This window comes from Lutra lutra, chromosome 11 (assembly GCF_902655055.1).
Source record: "Lutra lutra chromosome 11, mLutLut1.2, whole genome shotgun sequence".
Taxonomy (NCBI): Eukaryota; Metazoa; Chordata; class Mammalia; order Carnivora; family Mustelidae; genus Lutra; species Lutra lutra.
This window is the reverse complement of record NC_062288.1, coordinates 45,004,919-45,030,739: the sequence shown is the minus strand read 5'-3', so window position 1 is coordinate 45,030,739 and position 25,821 is coordinate 45,004,919. Positions and strand designations below refer to the sequence as shown.

At 35.1% G+C, this 25,821-nt stretch overlaps 1 protein-coding gene across 2 annotated transcripts in view; it reads left to right on the top strand.

The window, feature by feature from the left end:
- The window catches only part of THSD7A (thrombospondin type 1 domain containing 7A), a 454,591-nt gene extending 432,628 nt beyond the window's left edge, over positions 1–21,963 (top strand). For both annotated transcript variants that reach the window (XM_047694998.1, XM_047694997.1), the window contains 7 exons: positions 407–581; positions 4,651–4,824; positions 13,208–13,303; positions 16,119–16,201; positions 16,551–16,761; positions 19,245–19,332; positions 20,030–21,963. In XM_047694998.1, coding sequence (XP_047550954.1) covers positions 407–581; positions 4,651–4,824; positions 13,208–13,303; positions 16,119–16,201; positions 16,551–16,761; positions 19,245–19,332; positions 20,030–20,114 — 912 coding nt within the window. In that variant the 3' untranslated portion in view covers positions 20,115–21,963. The remainder of the gene's footprint in view (positions 1–406; positions 582–4,650; positions 4,825–13,207; positions 13,304–16,118; positions 16,202–16,550; positions 16,762–19,244; positions 19,333–20,029) is intronic.
- Positions 21,964–25,821: the final 3,858 nt, after the last annotated feature.

The window sequence follows — 25,821 nt, the reverse complement described above, 5'->3', positions numbered from 1 at the left end:
AAGAAGTTGTATGGAAATGTGTGTCCTTTATCCGCAGAGACTTGTTTTCAGAAGTATTTTTCAGAGCTAACAGCATGTTTCCTCCTGAAGATTTTAGATGCTTTGCCATTTTGTAACTGTTTAATTAGTTTTGATAATAAGCAGTCCCTGTCCTGTGTTTTTTAAATCATTTGGAGACTGATTCATTTTAATGAAAATTTATTTGCCTGTCTTTGGCTAGAAAACAAATAGATTGTTCATTGTCTACTTTATAGCTAGTGTCCTATAGGACTTCTTCCCTAGGGTGACAAATGCTTCTTTAACTGCTCATAAATCAAAATCAGTGGTGTAGAGATGACTGTAAGTGATGAGCTTGCTAATGAATTATTTTTCTTTTCCTAATTAGTTATTTCTTCCTGCATTTCAGGATGCCCAGTGTGGCGAAGGGACCAGAACAAGGAACATTTCTTGTGTAGTGAGTGATGGATCAGCTGATGATTTCAGCAAAGTGGTGGATGAAGAATTCTGTACTGACATTGAACCCATCATAGATGGTAATAAAAAAATGGTTCTCGAGGAGACCTGCACCCAGCCTTGCCCAGGTAACAATACCAAAACAGAATTCATAGTTTGGTCATTTCCTGTTAGCACTAGGGTTGAGAAAGGGATATAGTCTAAGTTGTATAGATGCTCAAGTCATGTCAGCTAGTTCTTCTCATTCAGTAGTATCTGCGCCAATAACTGGATACTGTAGTGTGGGTGAAGGCGGGGTACTGCCTTGTTACTGCCAGCGAAGGGTGAAGTCTGGGTTTCCCATGTGGCCTCTGCTGACACCCAACCACCTGGAGTTTTAACACCTGCAGGGAATGGCAGTTAAGGCCTTAGGCTCATGCTTGACAGGACAAGTATGACAGAATTTCCACCTATTTAGGACTTCTAGGAGAAAGAGAAGCAGGATCTAAACACATAATGGCTAAAGAAAGATTAAGTCCTTGTAACGAAAGCTTACTCTAGGTCCTGAATAGAGTCAATAATAAATTCGCACATTGGTATATTGTAGGTAAAACATAAAATGTAGAGAAATAACTAGTAAAGCATCAAGAAAAAAACCAGATTACCTGCAACTGAAGGTAATCATTTAAAATTATAAAAGAATTCTTCTTAGTTACAATGAAAGCCAAAAGATGGAATATATGCAAAGTGTGATGGCAAATGGTCATGAACCTCAAGTGCTATCCCCAGCTATATCATCAAGAGTGAGAAAAAAATATTATGGAAGAAAATATTGAAAGAAATTATTCCAATTCAAATCAAAGTTAGACACAAGGGGTTCATGCAGTAAAATGTGAAAGCAAACATTATATATCAGATAAGTTAGAGATAATTGGCAAACAGTGAGAAGCTAATATTTAGGAATTTGGGCTTGAGGCAGAGAACTTGAGGGGAGATAGAAGTCAAAATAAGTTCAGTGTCAAGCATGAGCCTCAGGCTTTGAGAAAGATGGGGGCAACAGTTTATTATTAGTAGGCCAGGAAAGAAGGAGAGTGGAAATAAATTGCCTGTAGTTCACCCTCAGTGGAAAGTTTTCTTTCAATTTGCATATAAGAAAAATATTAATATCTTGAAGGAATGTGTTATTTTCAAAACAAGATCCCCCCCAAGATAAAAAGTATTTGGCAAACAAAATTTGGAGACAAAAATAAATCCTACCTTTTTAATTTGGGTAGTCAAAGAAAATTTTAAAGCTGGAGAACATATTTTCAAAAGTTTATGCTAATGGAATTAAGTGTCTAAACACTGTAAAAAGTAGACAATAGAGGTTGTTCTCTCATTCTCATTAATCTGCTTATTCTTCAGCAGGTAAATTATTTGAGGTGATTATATTGGCAGTTTCTATAGTTTATCAAGATGAACTGAATAAAATTAAACAGAGCATAGATAAAACCCAATCCTTTGAACTAAGTGCTAGAATTTGAGAGCATCCTCTCACTGTGCATATTCAACTGTAACGGTTTTGTGCGTACAGATGGGTTCCTCTACTTCAGGAGAAGAAAGAGCTTTTCAAAAATCTTACGTTCTAGACATAGGCTAAGTATTGTTTCTTGGACATTCCAACACTTGCTAATAACAGCCTGATCCAGCAATTCCCCTCTTCCATTTCCTGCCCCCCAAACTGGCTCGATCTCAGTCCAGATCTCACACACAATTGAATTTAATAAAATCATTTTGCTTCACAACAGACTGAGGTTCAGCCTGTGGCAGCAGGTAAGGGCTCTGAGAAGAGCCAGGGACTGAACGTTTGGGCTTCGATGTGCTGCATGGTCACATAGTCCATGAAAGATGACGAAAGCTAAAAGTTGGTAAGGCCCATCTCTTCCAAAGCCAATTCTCCAGGGCCATTAATACAATTATTGTGATACCCACAACACTGGCCTCCTCGCCAGGCATTGGTGTCTACTTCCTTGTGGAGTTTCTCCTACTTGTTTTCATTATACTTCCTGCAGCCCAATCACCCATTCATTTGATTATTATCAAGTGTTATTGGGGCCCTGCCCAGGGCTCAAGATTGGAGATACAGCGAGAGACAAATATACCCTGTTCACATTGAGTTTACCTTCTAAGGGAAGAGAGAGTTGCAAATCTAATACTAACATAAGTAAACACAAGACTGAACTTTGTCCTAAGTGACCCAGAGGAAAGGAAGATCCCATAATATCCAACAGGGCAAACACACCATTCTAATTAAATTAATTATAAATCCAGGATGAGGCTGCTCTTTTTTGGTAAATTACGATCTATGCATCTCAGTACCTCTCTTGGCTGGTTTTCTCCAATAATGGGTTTTGAAAATTGGCAATACAGGAGCTACCAAGCTTTAAAGAGCAAAATACTAAAGTAGGGATGTGCATTTCATACACTTGTCCTGTCTTTTGCAGGCATAGTGTAGTTTATTATTATGCTTTGTATGGTCACAGTCACAATATGAAAGTATGTTTAGTACAAGCTAATATCTCATTCTCATTTGTTGTTATTAAATCTCTGAAGCCTGAACTGGATTCTTTGGGGGTGAGGAATATATAATTCACAGTCAATTACTAAAAGATGTATTGAATTCTATTGTAAAATACACTATTTCAAGTGCTATAAGCAGAGAGATAAAACCTACCTTTTTTACTAGTAGGCTTTATTTCCATGTAGTTTGCAATCACTGAGGTAGAGTTATATTACCTTTATCTTGAGAGGACTGTTTAAAATTTTAATAGTTTCTCCTGTATAATTAAAAACTGGGGGACCCAAAAGTATTTAAACATGCTTGTAACACTTGTAAAATTTACTAGAATTTTCTGCACTTCAGGAGGACATTGAATATTAATGATTTACTATTATAAAGATCTACAAAAATCACTCCACTTTACTATTATACATCTATTAGTCAATAATTCATGCCTGACCAAGATTTCTTAATTATAACACAAGACATGTTTTCATTAATCAGATCTCCAGGCAACTTTGTGCTAATATTAGACATCTGCAGCATAATGTAATGCAATATGAATTATGCATGTGGTATGGCTAGAATAATTAACATGATAAGAATCCCTATGGATTTGTGTCTATCATAATACTGTATCCTCTGAACAGTATCACCAGTCAGTCCTGAAGAATGGATGGGTATATGGGAAAGATATTTCATTAACTCTTCCCTATTCTCAAAATGGTTGAAGAGGTTGGACGCATGATACACCAGGGTCCAGCAGTTCCACTCCTAGGTATGAACCCAATAGAAATGCACATAAAAGTTCAAAGACTCATACTAAAATGTTCACAACAGCAGTATTCCTAATAGAAAAAGTTTACAACTCTCCACCTACCCACCACTAGAATGGATATCTAAATCGTGATACCTTCATATGGTGGAACAAAGTACAACAGTAAGAATGATCAAACTAGAACTACATAAATACATGTGGATCTTGCAAACAAAAAGGAGTGAAATATTTGTTGAAGATATGTACGGTGTAATTCCATATATAACCCAAGAAGGGTTTCTGAAATTCTGAGAATGCCCCGTTGCTTGATATGAGTATTGGTTGCATGGTTTTGTAATCACGTTGTGAAAATTCCAACATTTTTTCATGTGTATTATTCTTCAGTAAATAATTGAAAAAAAGGAGAAGTGGATTGAAGCTGTAGATCAGGTAAAATTACAAGCATATCGCCACTACTCCAGTTGCTCAATTGGCTTTCTCACTTCCACACCTCTGGTAAGCAATAGGGGAGAAAAAAGTGTACATGCCAGTTTTCTCAGCCTCGGAGTTCAATTTCTTTTGAAATTATAATTACCTACAAGATGATATACCCTTTTATAATAATGACAAGAGTAGTGGTGGTAGGTTTTAAATCAACTATTTTTGTCTCTTCAGAGGAGGTGAATCACAAGGAACAAGCTCCTTCAATCCATAGTCTATACCCAGTAACATCCACTCCAAAAGTAACATTGATACACACTTACAAATTCACAAATATTAAATAGTTATCTAAATCTTACAAATATCATGTTTTTTTGGTATGCTAGTCGTACATTTCCCAGTGAGGTTAAGAAGTAAAATTACTATATGCTTGGCCACTGTTTATTGGTATGGGTATAAACCACAAACCTGTGTTTTGCAGGTGACTGTTATCTGAAGGACTGGTCTTCATGGAGCCTGTGTCAGCTAACCTGTGTGAATGGTGAAGACCTAGGCTTTGGTGGAATACAGGTCCGTTCCAGAGCTGTGATTATACAGGAACTAGAAAATCAGCATCTGTGCCCAGAGCAAACGTTAGAAACAAAATCATGTAATGGTGAGTGCTGCAAATCATGAAATCTTTTTAATTCATTTTTACGTTGATAGGCAAAAGCACAAGATATGGACTTTTCTGTTCAATAAGTAATTTGCTAAGATCTCGCTTAAGACTGAGAATTAGGAGTATGATCCTGAATTTTAAAAACTTATAGGAAGAAAAATCTTTCCACCTTTCATAAATTAGATAAGAGATGTAAAAAAATGTGTGCTTATGAGCTATAATAACTGAGAGCACATTATTTGTACACCCAGGACAACCCTTGTCACAATAATATCCTTTATTTTAATCAGTGGAAACAAAGAAAAATCCACAGCAAAGTGAGAGGTTTCACTGTATTCTTAGAAATTGATAAAGTGTTGATAAGAATTTGACATAACACATGAACATACATGTTTATAGGTTTATATGTATATGTACATGTACATATAGAGCCACGCAATTCATGACATTTCCAAAAGCCACCGCACATTGAAAAATGTCATAGTTTGGGAACACAGAGGCAGTCTAAATGAAAACCTAAGAATTTATAGGGTCAACGAACAACCCATTCCTTCCTGCTTGTGTTTTGAAACAATTAGGGAGTTTGACATTTAATAGCAAATAGAAGCCAAAATATTACTGAAAAGTTGGAGGAGAGAGCTTAGAATGTGAAGGAACAATGCTTAGAATAAAAACCAAATGGGCTAGATGACTTAAGAAGTAGGTAGAATCATCCCCATTGTCAGTTGAATCTTCCCAAATTCACCAACCAGATAAATCATTCCTTACATTCTAGGACAATGTAGTAATGAAAATGAAATAAATCCCAGGGTAAGATTTGCTCAAACCAAAAGGACAAACAAAATTAGAAATCACTAATGAAAATTACAAAAGAAATCTCCCCATGCACACACAACGGTAAAAACTAAAAACCACACTCCTAGGGCATTACATACCAAATGGCCTGTGGGAGGGAGCACAAAAGTTCTTAGGAGAGAACTTCAAGCCTTAAATGCCTAAATGGGAAGGAGAAAAGTTTAAAATGAGCTAAGCATTAAACTCAAGAGAATTTTTTTTTAAAGAAAAAGTAGAATATAACTAATACAGATAAATATAAATTTCATGAGATAGAAAACAAGATAATCAACAACCAATAGTTGACCAAAACTAAGTAGACCACCTCAAGGCAAAAATCAAGGGTTGGGGGGGGGGGGGGAGAGCAAATCAATACTGCAAAATGGGGGGAAAAAAATCAATACTACAACAAATAGAATGGAATTTGAAAATATATTTTGAATAAATTTTGCTAATATAAATACTTCAAGGTAATCTAGAATGTTGTTATAATTTGTACCAAGAATAATTGAGAATCTATACCATGGAGTCTGTAACTATTAAAAACTCAGATTTATCAAATATTTGAGTTTTACCAAAATTTAAAGAAACAAACCACTCCCTTTTATGTGAAATCTTAAAAAATAAAGTTGTGTGGGGAAAAAAGATGAGGAAAATTCCTCCAGCTCCATGGGAGCATAGCCCTGTCAGTAAAATCAGTCAATAAATTCACCAATGAAAATAGATGTCAAATCATGAAAGAGTATTATCTAACCAAATCATTAATATCCTAATTATGATTTTGAAAGTACAAAGATGCCTAAATATTAGGAAAAACTAATGTAAGTCCTCACAGCAACAGGAAAAAAGGCATATAATTTTTAAATATGCGTTGAAAAGGTGTTCATATAGTGCAAAATTAATCTACAATAAAAATTTCCCAATACAACTTGAACTAGAAGGAAATCATTTTACCTGATAAATGTTATGTACCAAAACTAACAGCATACATCATAATATTAGGGGAAACATAAGAGACATTCCCTTGCAATCAGTAACAAAGCAAGGATGCTCACTGTGGCTACTTCTTTTCAACCTAGTAAAAAAGGTTCTAGCCAAAGCACAACCGGAAGCTTAATAGTTGAAAACAAAGAAATAATCATCCAGATTACTATATGATTTTCACCTTAAAAATTTAGATGCTGGCGAGGATGCGGAGAAAGGGGAACCCTCCTACACTGTTGGTGGGAATGCAAGCTGGTGCAACCACTCTGGAAAACAGCATGGAGGTTCCTCAAAATGTTGAAAATAGAACTACCCTATGACCCTGCAATTGCACTGCTGGGTATTTACCCTAAAGATACAAACGTAGTGATCCGAAGGGGCACGTGCACCCGAATGTTTATAGCAGCAATGTCTACAATAGCCAAACTATGGAAAGAACCTAGATGTCCATCTACAGACAAATGGATAAAGAAGATGTGGTATATATACACAATGGAATACTATGCAGCCATCAAAAGAAATGAAATCTTGCCATTTGCGACGACGTGGATGGAACTAGAGGGTATCATGCTTAGCGAAATAAGTCAATCGGAGAAAGACAACTATCATATGATCTCCCTGATATGAGGGAGAGGAGATGCAACATGGGGGGTTGAGGGGGTAGGAGAAGAGTAAATGAAACAAGATGGGATTGGGAGGGAGACAAACCATAAGTGACTCTTAATCTCACAAAACAAACTGAGGGTTGATGGGGGGAGGGGGTTGGGAGAGGGGGTGGGGTTATGGATATTGGGGAGGGTATGTGCTATGGTGAGTGCTGTGAAGTGTGTAAACCTGGCGATTCGCAGACCTGTACCCCTGGGGATAAAAATATATGTTTATAAAGCTGTAAAAAAAAAAAAAAAGAAAGAAAGAAAGAAAGAAAGAAAGAAAGAAAGAAAGAAAGAAAGGATGAATACCCAGGTTTTGTAGCAACATGGACGGGACTGGAAGAGATTATGCTGAGTGAAATAAGTCAAGCAGAGAGAGTCAATTATCATATGGTTTCACTTATTTGTGGAGCATAACAAATAGCATGGAGGACAAGGGGAGATGGAGAGGAGAGGGGAGTTGAGGGAAATTGGAAGGGGAGGTGAACCATGAGAGACTATGGACTCTGAAAAACGATCTGGGAATTTTGAAGGGGTGGGGGGTGGGAGGTTGGGGGCACCAGGTGGTGGGTATTGTGGAGGGCACAGATTGCATGGAGCACTGGGTGTGGTGCAAAAATAATGAATACTGTTATGCTGAAAAAATAAAAATTAAAGCTCAAAAAAAAATTTTAACAGAAAACAAAAAAATAAAAAGCATGATAGCTCAATAGATACTAAAAAGGAATTTGACAAAATATAACATCACTCATGATAAAAATTCAACAGGTGGTTCTCAGCATAGCAAAGGCCATCTTTGACAAACTCACAGCTAACATCATTACGCTTTATAGACAAGCTCGTATTGCTTATCATTAAGAACAGAAGTACAACAAGGATATTATCCTCCCTCGCCACTTGTAGTCAGTGTACTACTGGAAATCCTAGCTACAGCAATCAGATAATAAAAAGAAATGAGAAGCATCCAAGTTGGTAAGGAAGAAGTAAAACTGTCACTGATTACAGATGATGTAATATTATACATAGAAAACCCTTCCCCCAGAAACTATGAGAATAAAATGAGTCATGTTAAGATGCAGGATACAAAATTGATATATAGAAACCCATTGCATTTCTATAGACGAATAACAAAACAGAAGAAAAAGAAACTCCATTTACAATTGTACCAAAAAGAATAAAATACCTAGAAATAAACTTAACTGAGGAATTAAAAGACTGTACACTGAAAATCATAAGGCATTGATGAGGGAAATTAGAGGACCACATATATAAATGGAAAGAGAGATCATGCTCATGGATTGGAAGAATAAGTATAACCCCTACCAAAGTACCAGTAGTGGTTTTTGTTTTTTTTTTAACAGAACTAGCACAAATAATCGTAAGATTTATATGGAATCACAAAAGACTGAACAGCCAAAGCAATCTTGAGAAAGAGCAACAAAGCTGAAAGTAGCACAGATGTCAAACTATACTACAAAGCTATAGTAATCAAAACAGTATGGAATTGGCATAAAAATAGGCCCCTAGATCAGTAGAACATAGAGCCCAGAAACAAACCCACACTTACATGGTCAATTAATCTACCCCAAGGAAGGCAAGAAGATACAGCAGGGAAAAGACAGTCTCTTTAATAAATGGTACTGGGAAAACTGGATAGCTACATGTGAAAGAATAAAACTGGACCACTTTCTTACGCCACACATAAGCCCCAAATCGATTAAGGACCTAAATAGAATACCTGACACCATAAAACTCCGAGAAGAAAACATAGGCAGTAATTTCTTTGACATTGGCCTTAGCAACATTTTTTTAGATAGGTCTCCTCAGGCCAGAGAAACAAAAGCAGAAATAAAAGTATTGGGACTACACCAAAATTAAAAGCTTATGCAGAGAAGGAAACCAACAACAAGGCAACCTACTGAATGGGAGAAGATATTTGCAAATGATTTTTCCAATAATGGGTTAATCTCCGGACTATATAAAGAACTTACACAACTCAGTATACACAAAATCTAATTAAAAAAACGGGCAGAGGACCTGTATAGACATTTTTTCAAGAAAGGTAATGGATGGCCAAAAAACAAATGAAAAGATGCTCAACATCACTAATCATCAGGGGAATGCAAGTCAAAACCACAGTGAGAATTTCCTTACACCAGTCAGGATGGCTAATTTCAAAAAGACAAGTGTTGGCAAGGATGTGGACAATGGGAACCCTCATGCGTTCTTGGCAGGAACCTCAACGGGTGCAGCCACTGTAGTGACCAGTATGGAGGTTCCTCAAAAAATTTAAAAAATTGTGACCCAGTAATTCTACTTCTGGGTATTTACCCAAATAAAAGAAAAAAAAACCCACTAATTTAAAAAAAATATATGCACCCCATGTTTATTACAGTATTATTTGCAATAGCCAAGATATAAAAGCAAGCTAAATGTCCATCAATAAATGGCTCAAAATGTTGTGTATGAATATATAGTATTCCATTACTCAGCCATACGAAAGCATGTGATCTTGCCATTTGAGACAACATGGAGGAACCTAGGGACATTATGCTAGGTGAAACAGGTCAGACAAAGACAAATACCACATGATTTCCCTTAGATATGAAACCTAAAAAACAAAATGAACGAACAAAACAAACACAGAAACAGAAGCATAAGTACAGCAAACTAACTAGGTTGCCAGACTGGGGGTAGATGAAATAGATGAAGGGAACCAAGAGGTACAAATTTCCAGTTACAGTGTAACTAAGTCACAGGGATAAAAAGTAAAACAACATCACAGGGCATGTGGTCAGTAAAATTGTAATAACTTTGTGTGGTGACAGATGTTAACTAAACTTATTATGGTGAGTGTTTTGTAATGTATGTAATTGTTGAAACACGGAGTTATATATCTGAAATGAATACTTTGTCAACTATACTTGAATACAAAAATAAAATCTTTTACCAGTAAGATTCAGTTACAAGATTTAATTAGAAAAAAATTGAATCAAAATAAAACTACAAGTAGAAATACATTTAATAGAAATGATATAAGAATAGTAGTGATGAAATCTTATTGAAGCATATAAACAATGAAAACATTAGTAAAATAGGCATGTTCATGGGTAGGCCTCAATATCATTACATTTCAATTTTATACTAACTTATCTATAAATTCCCTGTAATTTAAAAAGATTTTCAAGTAATCTGAGAAATTGATCCTAAAATTTGTATGGAGAAGTTGAAGACCAAGAAGATCCCAGAATTATTAAAGTCCAGAATTTCAAGAAGAGAAAATGGAAGAGGAGGTCAAAGAGCTTTCATGGCTTTATTCAAGATTTATTCTACAGCACTAATAATTGAAAAAAAATGACCAGTCAACAATAAAGCAATTAGACTAATAAAACAAAGGATCCCAGGAACAAATTTTCATATATAGATACATAACAGAACTGAAAGTCAGTAGGATAATGGTGGGTAAATGTTGAATACTTTGTTATCTACATAAGGTTTTTAAAATTATCTGTAAGCTCACACATATACAAAACTGATAAATTAATAAACTAAATAAATTATAAACCCAAAAGGTGAAGAGCATAACTGTCAAACACTTGAAGGAAATATAGGAGCATATCATTATGAACTCAAGGTAGAGAAGAATTTCCTAAATGACAGGACAAACACAAAAATGGGAAAGATGAAAAATTAAATCTTCTACATAGTAATATATCCTAAACAAGGTTAGCAGAGAAGCCAAAGACTTAGAAAAGGTATTTGTGAAGTCAATTAATTTCCAAGGATTAGTATCTAGGACAACAGTTTTATAACTTTTTAGTCTAATTTTATATTCTTAAAATTGTATGAGGACCCTAAATTTTCTTTTGTGAGTTATATATACACAAAAGTTTATACTAAAAATGAGATTTAAATAACCAAAAACCAATTTTATGTAAAAATAATACTTCCTGAAAAATAGCTACTTTGCAAAATAAAAACAATAACTTTGATAAACATGGTCTTGTTTTACATATTTGCAAATATATAATGTCTGCTTTAGAGGAAGACAGCCGATTCTTGTCTCTGTTTCTACACTCAATCGGTTGTAATCTTTGTTTAGTTTATGTATACGAAGAAAATCCAGCTTTACTCACACAGATGTGTAGTTGAAAAAAAGGAAACACACACACACACAGTCTGAAAGAATGTCTAAGTCTCCCAGGTTCTCTGGACCCTACTTTGAGAACTGCTATTCTAGACTAATTCCCACAATTCAATAAGAAAAGGCATAGATTTCAGGAGGATAAAAAAAATGGCCACAAGATATAAAGAAGCAACACTCATAAGAAGTCGTCTAAATGCCCCCAAACATTTGTTACTCTTTAATAGCATTAATAAAGAACTACAATTTAAAATGATGATAGAGCTTCCACACCTACTAGACTAACCAAAAATTTTAAATCTGGCAATTATAAATGTTTGTGAAGGCTCAAACAATGATAACCCTTATTTGCTGCTGGTAGATATGTAGATTGTCACTTTTTAGAGGAAAAAATAAAGATTTAGTAAAGTTTCAGCCATCCCTATAGTGATACCCAGCAATGTGTCTTCTAGACATTTACCTTAAAGGAGAATGAAGAGAGTTGCACAAGGTTGACCACGGAGGCATTGCTCTAACAGCAAAAGTTGAAAACAACCTAAAAAGCCATTCAGAGGAAATACCTTAAAAGAAAAAAAAAGTGGCATCTAGTATAGTGGAATTCTATATAGCAGTTAAAAATAAATGTACTATAGCTACATTAAAAAAAATGTCATCTGTATAATTCAAAATGATACATAGAGTAATGATACTTCTTAAAACTTTGAATAATACAGTTGACCCTTGAACTGAAGGTTTGAATTGCCCAGATCTACTTACATGAGAGGTTTTTTTTTTTTAATATAAATAGAATACAGGGACTCCTGGGTGGCTCAGTAGGTTAAACGTCTGCCTTCAGCTCAGGTCATGATCCCAGGGTCCTGGAATCGAGTCCTGCATCAGGCTCCTTGCTCAGCAGGGAGCTTCTCCCTCTGCAATGCCCTCCCTTCCTGGTGCACTCCCTCTCTCTGACAAATAAAATCTTTTAAAAAATAATAAATACAATATAAAATATTTTCCCTTCCTTATGGTTTTCTTAGTAACATTTTTTTCTAGCTTACGTTATTATAAGCATATAGTTATTATATATAGTATATATATATATAGTATATATATATAGTATATATACATAATATATACTATATTATATATAGTTATTATAACATATAACACAATTAACTCAGATTTTGTGTTATCAATAAGGCTTCTAGTCAACAGTAGGATGTTAGTAGTTAAGGTTTGGGAGAGTCAAAAGTTATGCACAGATTTTATTTTTTTTTATTTTTTTTTTTTAAAGATTTTATTTATTTATTTGACAGAGAGAGATCACAAGTAGATGGAGAGGCAGGCAGAGAGAGAGAGAGAGGGAAGCAGGCTCCCTGCTGAGCAGAGAGCCCAATGCGGGCCTCGATCCCAGGACCCTGAGATCACGACCTGAGCCGAAGGCAGCGGCTTAACCCACTGAGCCACCCAGGCGCCCTATGCACAGATTTTAGACTGCATAGGGGTACATGCCCCAAATCCCCATGTTGTTCAAGGATCAACTGTACTGTATTACCATTAAAAGAATAAAAACCTTGGCAAAAAAATGAGATTTAGGAATAGATCAGGAATTTTTATAACAATTTTATAACATCTATATGGCAATTCCAAGACAATAACATTTGAATAATTTTTGAGATGGACTTACCACTTTTACAATTGTTTATAAATATTTTCTTAATATTCTTTCCTCATGATTGTCCTTCTAGACAGCAGAATGCTTCTGTTCATGTTTATTGTGTCCCTGCAGATGGACAGTGTTATGAGTATAAATGGATGACCAGTGCCTGGAAGGGTTCTTCCCGAACAGTCTGGTGTCAAAGGTCAGATGGTATAAATGTAACAGGTAAATTTCCAATTTCTCTGTTTTTTGAAAGTCTTCCTGTAACACACATACACTTGGTTCAACAAAATAAGGAAACAAAGATATTCTTTCACAATTTAGCACATGGTTGGGATTCAGTTTCTAGGCTGTACCAATGTAACCAGTAATTATTTTTTTTATTATTTCAATTAAATTCTCCCTCATCCAGCCATTTTAGATAATGTTGCTAGAACTTTGTTAACATACTCTGTAATTCCAATAAATTATCATCTCAAATTGCCTTCCCTAAAAATTTTATGTGAATAACTCACCATGTTCTCAAAAAAAAAAAAAAAAATCAGTATTTTGTTGACTATATCTCTTTCTGTACCTCAAAAACAATATAGATGAAGACCAAAAATATTATCAAGGGAATGTAATTATACAAAGCTAAATATCTTGAATTATCTTGCTTGAATTCAGAAATCTATAATTCAGGGTTTTTTTTTTTTTAATTAATTAATAGGTAAGAGTATTAGCAGATCTCAAGCCCAGAGTATCTGGGTAGTTAACCTACTCTATCCCCACTCAAAAATTATATAGTCAAGAAATCCAAATGAAAAATTTTTCTGAAATTGACCCAAATATACCAAAGAGCTTCTCTAATCTGTGGTTACTGTAAGTTTCCTTATCTAAACTCAGTAAATGCCAGAGTTATTAAGGACCCTTTGAAGTGGAGAGAAACTTGGCTCCAGATATGTACCTTGTAAATTTCCTAGGAAGAAACCAAGGTCAGAACAAGAACCTCAACCTTAAGTACATGACCCAAAGATCTAATGTCTCTCCTTTAACATTTTTGTAGATCTAATCTGTAGGAATCTTCATAGTGTACCAGTAGCAAAAGTTTTGAGAGCAGGGGGGCCTGCTGACTTACTGCCATTGTTTTGGCCCTCTGGCAGAGATAAAAAGTAATGTGCATTTGGGTGCCTGTTAGTAATGTCCATTTATAAATTTAGCTGTAATATATACAGTAAGATAACAGGAACAGAGATCAATATGCTTTTTGGAAAGCATCAATTTTTATATTAGATTTTAAATTACCTGGATTTATTTAAACCTAATTTACTTATTTCCTATGAAAGCTGGAACAGGATATCAAATTATATTCTTGTGAAGGTAAGATTGTATACATGAGAAATCTATATCAAGAAACCATTGATAACAGCAATTCCCAGTGGACACATATATAACAAAGAAGAGACACCTACCAGGAAACTTGGCTCTCTCACAATATTATTTACTGTGGGGGGTGGGAATCTCTTCCAGCCACACCACTGTAAGAGGCCTGAGGGGAGAAAGCACCCTAGGAAGGGAAGCATAGGTTTTCTGAATTTGAAGGCACTTACAGAGATGGTCCATTCAACTCAAGTGTTGAAAATGAAGGTCTACATTCTTCTTGAAGCTATTCAGAGGGAACACTGGAGTTTTCCCAGAGGGTCCTATTACTTTTCATGGTTTTTATTTTTCCTCCCCAAATATGGGTTCAAGTAATATTTGTCTGCTGTTTATTCTACATGTTAAAAGCTCTTTTTCCATTAAATTTGGGGATACTCCTCAATGCAATGCAAAGGTAAGTCCAGTTTTAAAAGGCTTACCTATAGACATCATGTGTTCACCTTCTTTTTAATCCATTGAAGTACCCAGTGTATTTCTTTCTTTCTGATACTCTGAAACCAAAAAGGCCAGTGTGTAAATGATATGTGATAAACTCTATATGCATTCTTCTTCCATCTTTTAGGAGAGATGGGATTCTTTATGAGAAATAGACAAGCATGTAAAGTATATTACCTATCTTGATTGATTGCTTTAATTTTATGAAGTCGTCCTTATTAGAAATCAAGATGTTGTTTTCCTTTTTCTTCGTGTGTTTCACGATAATAACCTTAATAATGGCCTTTTAACTGCAATTGCGTTTCAGTGACTGCTTTCCCATCACAATTTTTTGATGAACAGGTTATATTATTGAGAGATGAAGCAAAGAATTAACAGTAGGTATCTCTGATTAAATTCCAAAGGATCATCAATTCAATAAGTAAAGGAAAAACTTTGCTTTCTTAAAATTCTATTCAACTGAGCAAATATGGTTTGAAACTCAAGTTCCCTCCATATCACCAGTATTGTTTCTCTAGGACACCAATTCTTATCTTGAAACTTCACTTGTAACAACTTAGGCACACTTGGTATTACACTTAAAAAGAAGAAAGAGAAGGAAGAAAAACCAGAGAGCTGCAATATCAAGTTAAACAAGAAGGGAATACATCACTTAGTAGCTACAAATGTTTTCTTTCCTATACCCACAAAAATCCTGAACTGGTAGGAATTGTGATTGTTGTCTAAGAACTATGCATTATTAAAAAAAAGACATTTATATGACAGTCACATAAATTATGTGACTCAAGGGACATGAAAATGGTTTCTCTGACTAGCCAAGAAAGAAATTGAACTTTAAAGAAAAATTCAGTCTGCTTTTTAATGTTGGACTGGACCAATAGGGGGAACTGGGGACGAGGACAGAAATAGCTGGTGTGCAATTAGCGTGTTCAAAGTAGCAACTAAACAAGAAAGTGCTTGTGGAGCTCCTGCTGAGTGCCGGGCACTGTGCTATCTCCTCTGAATAAGAAGGGCCTCAAGTTCCTGTAGGAAGTAGTCCAGGCTAACCAAATAGTTCACAGTCACCCTCAGAAGAATCCATGGGGGTTCCCAAAGTGGCTCAGGATTCAAAGAGAGTCTATACAACAGTGTGTTTCTCTCATTGCAAGAGATGCTACTTGTCAATGTATGATTTTCTGTTCTGCAGGGGGCTGCTTGGTGGTGCGCCAGCCTGATGCTGACAGGTCTTGTAACCCACCGTGTAGTCAACCCCACTCATACTGTAGTGAGGTAGGTGTGACTTCATTAGGAAGGACAAGCCAACTTCATTATTTGTCATCTCACCACCTCTTAAAAGTCCATTCGCCCACCCCCAGAAAAAGCATGTCTTGGGGCCTAAAGCCTTATTTCTAGATCTCTCCTTTTATCACTATGAATATTCTGAATGTTTTTACTGTTTCTACTGTTAAAATAATTTGTATACAGTATAAAAAGTGTGTTTTTATGCAGTTGAGACAGAAATTACATATAGTAAATTCCCCAAACAGCACTTCCTTAAAGCCTTCTCTTCAAGTTGGATCTATTATGCTCTCAAAGATCCCTTTCTATGTACAGTAGAAATCCTCTTGTTCTTCTGCAGATGAGGACATGCAGTTGTGAAGAAGGGTACACTGAAGTCATGTCTTCTAATGGTACACTTGAGCAGTGCACACTTATCCCTGTGGTGGTGATACCCACTGTGGAGGACAAAAGAGGAGATGTGAAAACCAGCCGGGCAGTACATCCCACCCAATCCTCCAGTAACCCCACAGGACGGGGAAGGACCTGGTTTCTACAGCCATTTGGGCCAGGTGAAGTGACTAGACAGTGTTAATGTAGAATCCTTTAGTTATACATTTAACCACTGTCAAAGGGTTAAAAAAAATAAGCAAGCATTTTCTCAGGAGTTATCATTTCATCTATACTCATTTATTCTAATATTGCCATACAGCATAATGTTTTTGTTATTAGGAAAAAGGCACTCATGCTCAAAGTTCAGAGAAATGAAATTACTTTCTTCTGGAAAAAAAATTTAGGATATTAGTTATTTTGATCTCAGACCTAAATTTATAAGTATAATTATATTCACACTGAACAAAGAAATCTAACAATGAAATATTAATTAGGAATAAAGTATATTGTCACTCAGAACTGAAGCAAGTAAAACTCTAAAGGCATTCAAGAATTTTTCATGTGACCACAGACTGGTAATAATTTGAACCTAAAAATAGGAATATCAGTAATGCAGTGCTATGCCAGGACAGGACCGGGGGAGGGGCAGTCCTTGGTAGCCAGCCCATTTTCTATCAGCCCCTAGATTTGGTAAACTCAAATAATCAGAATCTGTACTAGTGCCAGATACAGCAGGGCAAGGATGGAGCCTTCCTATCTAAATGGGATGATTTAAGTTTGGAGACTTACCAGATCCTTGTCATATTAAACAGACACCCTTAATGTGTCTAGTAATGGACTTGAAGCCAACACAGGCAAAAGCTTGAAGGCCTAATACAGTGCTGGCCCTACCCTGCACACACGGTCTCCCCAGGTGGAATGAACTGTATGCTTAGTCCTGGAACTAAAGCTGGTGCTTAAAATTGTGCTGCAAGGGCTGTAAGGTAGTGCAGATCATGCTGTTTTTTCCCCCACACCAAGAGGGATTACTAGTTAATGGCCAAAGGAAATACCCAGGCAAAGCCAGGCATAGTCTACTTTACTGTTGTTAGAAATATGAGAAAGGAGGGAATCTGCACAGCACATCTCTATTTCTAATGAATTAAGTCAAAACAATTTCCCTTATTAGAGAATCACTAAAAGGATTTTAAGTATTTTCAGTATTTGGATGATTTAACCAAAACACTGTGATTTAACCACATTGTTCTTGCCTTCATATGGCTGTTAGCTGAAAATATATTTTGCAAAGTTGACTTGTTTGTGCAAACCTAGCAAGCTCTTCTCTCAGTGTTCAAGATAGTGGAGCTGCAAATGGCTATTAGCAATCTTGACTTCAACTAAGAATCCAAGCAGACCTTCTCACATCAAAAAAAAAAAAAAAAAGTTTAAAAAGAGAATATTGTCATTTTAAGTATATACTCTCCCTAAAATGAATATTTTAATATATTAAAGAGATTTATGTTCTTAAAAAGTACATTTAGACTTTGTTCTTGTTTTTTTTTTAAACTCCAAGAATATTTGTTGAAAAACAACTCTCAAGGCAGATGAACCCAAGAATGGTTGATTTAAAACCCAGTCTCTAACTTTTAAAATCCTTAGAATTGAAAAGAATTATATTTAGAATATTAAATGGACCCCTAAGTTGATCGAGCTCTAAGCAGAAAAACTTTCACAGTACTAATTTGTTTTTGATGCCTTCCAAATATTGAATAAAACAGTGTCTATGGAGTCAATTTGCCCAGTCTATAATTTTAGCAGTAATCTATAAATTTAGCAGTAATTTTAGCAGTAATATAATGTATCTGTGCAACAGAAAATACATGTTGATGTAATGATCAAGTTAGGCAAAGTCATTAATACTATCATCTAATTGAAGTTTATTCTAAACACAAAATTAAGAACCTCAAAGAAAATGAGACTAGAAAATCAAATTAGAAAAGTTCTTACCCTGCCTAATTCCATATAATAAAAGGTTAGAAAACTGTTATTTGGAGTTAAAAAGTTATTATCAAATTTGGCTATTTTTACAAAGGATATTGTTGACTGAACTATGAAGTACAGTGTTAAGTATAAATTGGATAAAAGATTAATTCCCCCCAAAAGTTAAATATATTCACTTTCAATTCATCTCAGAAAAAAAGGTTAAAATGACAAAATTTATGTTCACAAACCTGTCTGCATTAACGCTAAGCTGTAGGACTTTATTGAAGTTGCATTACTTTTCTTCTTATAATTGCCATTCTCAGAATAAAAATAAGAAAATGCTTAGTTAGCATTACACATACACTGAATTTGAAGTAAAATTTAGATAAGAAGCTACAAAAATTTAGGCATATGAACTTGAAATCTGAATGCAAATTGAAAATATTATTTCTTTCCCATTAATTCTCATTGATAATTTACCTTTAATGAAGCAGCATCTAACTCATAATAGCAGCTTTGCATTAATCATTAACTGTGCCTAAGCAGTAACTCATTTTGTTTTGAAAGGATTTGGCCGTAGGTGACTGGTCATTGGTCATAGTTAAAGACTGTCATATATATATATACACACACACACACACACACACACACACACACACCAGACTAATGTAAATTAATAACTAATATCCATTCTTCTTAGATGGGAGACTAAAGACCTGGGTTTACGGTGTAGCAGCTGGGGCATTTGTGTTACTCATCTTTATTGTCTCCATGATTTATCTAGCTTGGTGAGTGATTAAATATTTCAAAATCTAAGGGGATACATATCTATTTCAGCAAAAACACTGTCAGTTGACTATAATACAGAAACAGTAATTTGTCTCAAATAAGTATTCCACACTTATTTAATATGCTTATCTGAAATTAGAAATAAAAATAGCTGTAGTCATAGATATTCTAAAAACTACCAAATCTGAGCCATTTACTATCTGAAGATGAGCCAGAGCTGCTCCAGGTCATCTCAAGTATGTTGTCCTTGGTTATACAAGATAATACTGCTTTGTATGCTTATCGTGAACTATGGAGTTTGATACTGAATTACTACTGGAGAAAGATATTATGGTGATACCTAATTTTACTCATCTATCTTTTTAAACATGTATTATAAATTATGTATTATTTATAAAGATTTCTGGTCAAATATTAATGATTATACTATAGTATTATTTCCATTGTTAGTGAGAAATTTCCTTTGATAATTCTTTTGCAGGATAATAAAATATTTGATGGGTTCTATTTCAGGTTTATTCAGAGCATTAAGTAAGAAATTCAAAGATACCAGAAAATCAAACTTTAAGGTTGAATTTAGGTCATTAGGCAGTTAAGCAACTTTATCAATATAGCTTGAATTTTTCATTGAAGACAGTAAAATTTACGATTAGAGATTGATTTTCCTTCTCCAATTATTTTTATTATTATCTACAGCAAAAAGCCAAAGAAACCCCAAAGAAGGCAAAACAACCGACTGAAACCTTTAACCTTAGCCTACGATGGAGATGCAGATATGTAAAATAGAACTTACCCGGGCAACAACCAGTTTCAGCTTTCTGACTTTGCAGTAGACATCCAACAGCCACAAAGCTCTTCATACTATGTGAATTCGAATGCATTGTAACTTTTTAAAAGAGCATCAAAGAGTGAAAATCAGTGCCAATGGAGATACCAAGATAGTACCACTTATGTAAAAATAAAAAATCAGCGATGAGAATTCTAGGAGATTTAGTTGGCTACAGGCTGCATTCTGAGAGATTTTTGTGTGATCTTTTCAGAAATCTACCAACTGACCATTCACTTTCATCTCTAAAATACGGTTGTGGAATTGGTCAGTTAGAACACCTGATGCAAGCCTCTGTCGGCAGTGTTAACCCATAGTAACATTTTAGCGTGAAGAGTTTATACCAAGATCTCTACAATATTATAGTCAACATAACAACATGTATACTCAATTGAATGATACACATTACTATGTCAGACTGTGTACTTGTTAATAAGCAGTTTTAATGGTGAATAAGAGATAAGCTCTAAGCTGAGCAGAGAATCCATTGAGTAAGTTCAGCATCTTGGTGGTTGATGGTAGCTTTCATTAACCTGCATTTCAGAGGCAAAGACTCTTTTATAAGATTTAATTCTTGTCTTTCTCCAAAGTATGAATGCTGGACATGTACTAGTATCTTAGAGAAAAAAAAAAAAAAGTCCTCAAGTTCAGTATTTTATAGTGGTTATTGTCTGGAAAACTAATTTGCTTGTGTTAATACATTTCTACTTTCCCTAATTTTCAAACTGGTTGACTGCATCTCTTTTGCTATATGGAAGGCATATTTTTGCACTATATTAGTGCAGCATGATAGGCACTTAACCAGGATTGCCATAGAAACTGCCTCTTTTCAAATGGGATGAAGACACCTGTGCTAAGAGTGTCATGGAGCCATTTGCAAGTTCTTACATCCAGAAGAGAATAAAGTTCAGTTTGAATGGCTACTGGATGGAATTAGCTATTACACCTGCTGTCTACGCTCTTCCTTATTGCTGCAGCCATTGTGAAATCGACAACGTGGCCATAATTTCAATGTCCTAATCCCGAACTCATTAACCCTTCAAAAGATGGATCTCTCTAGTTGGTTTTTAATTGTACTTTGAAGGCAGTTTACGACTAGATTTTTATATTTGTTACCTTTGTTAAAAAAAGAAAAGAAAAGAAAAAAAGGAGCCAGTTGTCTTTTTAATTTTGAGCAGATGGAGAAAATAACGTCCTGATCATTTTTTTAACTAAAACAACTCAAAATCCTGTGATTTTTCTTTTTCCCGGATTTGTTTTTCCTAGTTTTGCATCAAATGTATCCATCATTTGGTCTTTCTCACTGGTAAAATTTGAAGCAGTCTTTGTAGGATTTTAAAACTTTAAATGTTCAAAAAAGAATAAATAGTGTGCATGGTGCTTCATTAACTATCTAGACCAAGGGTGGCGAACTTTTTCTGTGAAGGGCCAGATAGTAGGTATTTTCCGCCAGGTCTGTGTTGTACCTGCTCAGTTCCATCATCGTGAGGAGGCAAGTGTAGACGATACACGATACAAAGAAGAATGAGCATGGCTGTTTTCCAGTGAACCTTTGTGACAACAGTCAGCATGCTACATTTGCAGGTTGTGCTTTGCAAACCACTGGTCTAGTAGTTTTCTCAGTGCTTAACTCTCTGTTTTATCTTTTGCTTTCATTCATTCACCCTTAGAATGCCATCAGTGTTTAATTTCAAAGATGAAAAATGGTCATTAAACTTTATCACTGTTTTTTAAGTAGTTATATTTTTCACACATGTAGCCGTGGGAATGGCACAGTGAAATACTATCTAATTTGGCAAACTTCTTTTTTATGGAGAAAAAAAAAAAAAATCAAATGGTGCCATTAAAAAGCAATTCCATTTTTCAGGCAACATTTACTGCAACAAGCTTTGGTAGAGGGGAGGACATTAGGTTTTCAGGTCCTTTAAAAAATAATGTAATAAGCTACTCTATCTTAAACATAACTGTGTTGCTATAAAACTGGTTTAGACTAGTGTTTTACCTTCAAGTAGAGTTTGGACTCCCCCTGCTGTTCATTAAAGTATTTGCAAAGATTACAAAAAGGCATCTGATTATGATAGGTCTTTGCCCCCAAAACGAACAGATTTCTCCCTGAATTAAGTAATATGAATTAAATGTGGAAAGCATGCATGCCTTACTCACTGTGTTAGGCAAAGCAATCATTTCAAAGCAAACAGGTGGTCACAAAGAGGAGAATTTTACTTTAAACCAAGGATTTAAACAAGGCGAAGCATAAAAGCAAACTCCATTGCATCGGTCTTATTGAAGAGGAAAATAAAAATAATACCGTTGCTCTAAAACTGTGATTGCTAGTCTATGTACTCAGGGGTCTTCCAGATATCCTCAAGTTGGTCTCTGTGAATAAAATGAACTCCATTTGTCCAAAATAGTTGAGAAAGAATCTTTTGTAGTTACTTGAAGAATTTAGCTAACAGCCTTATAAAATGTATGTAAAACCTAATAACTTTGAAATTACTGAATATATTGTTGCTACAAAAGCTATACTTAGGATACTGTAAAATGTCATTAATTCAGAAGGCAGATCAGTATCATCCAACCCATCCTGTAAGAATGAATTGATCAAAATAAAATTTTATGAAAATACATGTTTTGTTCATAAATGAATTAAATTTTATAATACTACATACACAGAGGAGACTAAGTTCAATGGGACCTAAAACTAGGGAACATACTGGAAGTTCACCACTAGGATAAATACTAGGTGCCCTCTTATTAGAAAAATAAAAGGAAGGGCATGCAGCCAGCTAGCTATTTTGGACAAATGAAGGTTACTTTATTCATGTTTAGAACATGATAATAGCCTTATTTTTGTTCCTGGCATCAGTCAATAATAAGTATGTTACTAGAATTTCATCAAAACCTTATTCCTCCTGTTCATTCTGACAATTCAGGAGGGGAATATAGTAGTAACTGGTCTGTTGACCCTTTTGCCTTATCAAAATGGCCTGCGAGCCCAAAAAGATTTAGAACTACTGCTCTATAAATATGAAGGTTGGCTTGGTTAAAAAAAGAAGAAAAGGAAAATAATGACACAGTATTATATGCTATTTTGTTGGACTATTTCAGTATAAACCACATAGAACTGGCACAACTGATCTCTCTTGAAAAGAGTTGATTTATCAGTACCTAATCTAAGATATGGACCATAATTCTTATTTGAAAGCCTTTTTGAGGACACTACCATGTAGCTTAAAGCAGATTTGAAAAGCAGTGCATAAAAGCATGTTCTTAATTACTTAAAACAAAGCACAAGTTACTCATAACAAGACCTATTTCTTGGAATTATCATATGTAAGACCCTCTGCTGGGCACTGTAATACAATTACTCATGGCTTTTGTATACCTACGTATCTAAGATACTCAGAAGAAGGGAAAATGTTTCATCAGTAAAGAAAGCACTTAAATCACCCTTCACTCTGGATTTGCTTCCAGTGTGGTATTTTTCCTGATGGAATGTCCGTGTCTCAGGCTATGCTCTTAGGCTTTGCTGTAATCCTCCTCCACCCAAGGGAGGTGGCAACGTTCACTGTGGCTGAACCAGAACCCTGCTACGTTCCCGGACTTTTCAAGATAAAGTCACTTACCCAGAACTTCTTACAGGGATTAACACCTCTCAGTTTTATTTATTTTACCTCCTCCAAATCATACTTTTGCTTCTTTATAATGATTTCCTCTGGTCTCTAGTCTGCTTACAACTTAATCTTACTGACTTCTCTCAGAACTAGCTTCTGCTAAACATGCTCAAATTTTTAAATAAGGTGGTGGGGGGCGGGGAAGGTGAAGGTCTATATTTCTTACCTTTAGTAAAGTGTCACTAGGAGTGTGAACATCTTGATTTAAACTAAATGTACTGCTTAAAGACATGAGTAAAAAGGTAACGGAAGATGTAGAAGACATGCCCCCGTCAAAAAAACACCTTCTGTAAATATGTCCCTTTTTATACTCTTATTTAGTATGACTCCGTATGCTCCTATCTCTACCTTGCTTCTGTATTCATGACCCACCAAAGGGGTCATGAAGGACATAAAGGACAGTAAGGCAGGCCTGTACCTTTGAAAGGACAGCCTGTTCCTAGACTTATTTGGACTTTGAATAGATTCCCAAGAATCATGCCTCCAAAATGATCTGAGATCTATTTGTAAAATATTACCAAATTCAAATATGTTTCGTGTGATATTTTCCCCACTGAGACTGAGGGTGTTGAAAGGAGAGCAGTATAGGAACAAATCTGTGAAGCATCTTGTCAAAAAGTGAGTTTTCGTGGGGCTAGTTTAAATGTGAGAACAAAAACACCTGCCTGTCCCACCCCCTCCTTACCTTCAGGTGGCCGTGACTGAAGAGGATTTCAGGGTTTGAAGCTGGAGTGTGGGCCTAGCAAACCTGACTCTTTATAAAAAGGATGTTTTGCAGTGTGATTACCGTAATTCTGTACCAGCAGAACACTGGAAATGGTTATGTCTACATTATTAAATGAGTAAAACAAATCCTAAGTGGCTAGAGTTAACTTTGTAGTTTTAGGTTTTCATGCTTCTACCAAGCCAGGTCTTAAAACGGGCAGTATTAGTTTTATTTTTAGTTTGTGGCAATCATGTTTTCAGCGGTCAAAATCTCTATTTAGAATATAACTGTCAGTCTTATTGTGTTTTGTAGACTTTTTTTTTTTTTAAGTCAGTAGTTTCTAGAGCATCTACTTTGAACCCTCAATGCAATTTTCACAACTATTTTTCAGCAGTCTATCTAGGTTTATTTTTAAAAATTAAACATTAAGATTCCCTTTCTGGTACTTTTTCCTGACTCTTTGTAGCACAGAGATTTGAAGAGATCAGTATCGGTCATTGTAAAATATAACTTTATTAAATTTGCAATATGTCTTTATATAAATTTTAATCCCCTAAATGTGTTTTTTTAATTTAATTACCTGAATATTTATTTTGTTTAAGTTAGGAGGCAGCTGTCTAAGAAGTTTTTGTTAATATTACTTTGTAAATTGTGTAATTTATTTTAAATTATGTACATTTCTTTTTTAATGCACAAAATGTCTATGTACAATTAACTACAGATTTGAAAATGTCACTAAGCTTTATTCAGTTAATACAGATGGCATGTGAAGATGTAATATGCTTTTTTTACATTTTCATATGGGTTATTTGTAAATAACTATGTTGCTGACAAACATAAACATGGAAATCATTTTCATTCTATTCATGTGTACTTTTTACATTTGCATTATTTGCTGTTCATACATGGGTTAAAAAAAAAAACAAAACTTCAGTGACTATCCAAACCTTTTTCTACTGTATTGCCTGTTCCTTAGTCTTTTTCTTTCTTTTTTTTTTTTCCTTTTTTTTTCAACAACTTCAACTGAGAAAGTTTGAGACATGCAAACCTTAACTTAATAAGTCTGCTGAGGCCACCACATTAATCATTATGGACAAATGACCTCATAGTTCCCAGTCAAAAGAGCACCAGCAGAGGGTATAAGACACCCTGGAACAGAGCCCAGCTCTTCTTGCCCCCTCAGTCAGAAGACAGGCCTCTTCCTACCAATGAAAGAGCAAACCTAAAAATGAGGTAGAAGCTCACATTAAGAAATTAAGATTCCCTCAATTCCCCGTAATTA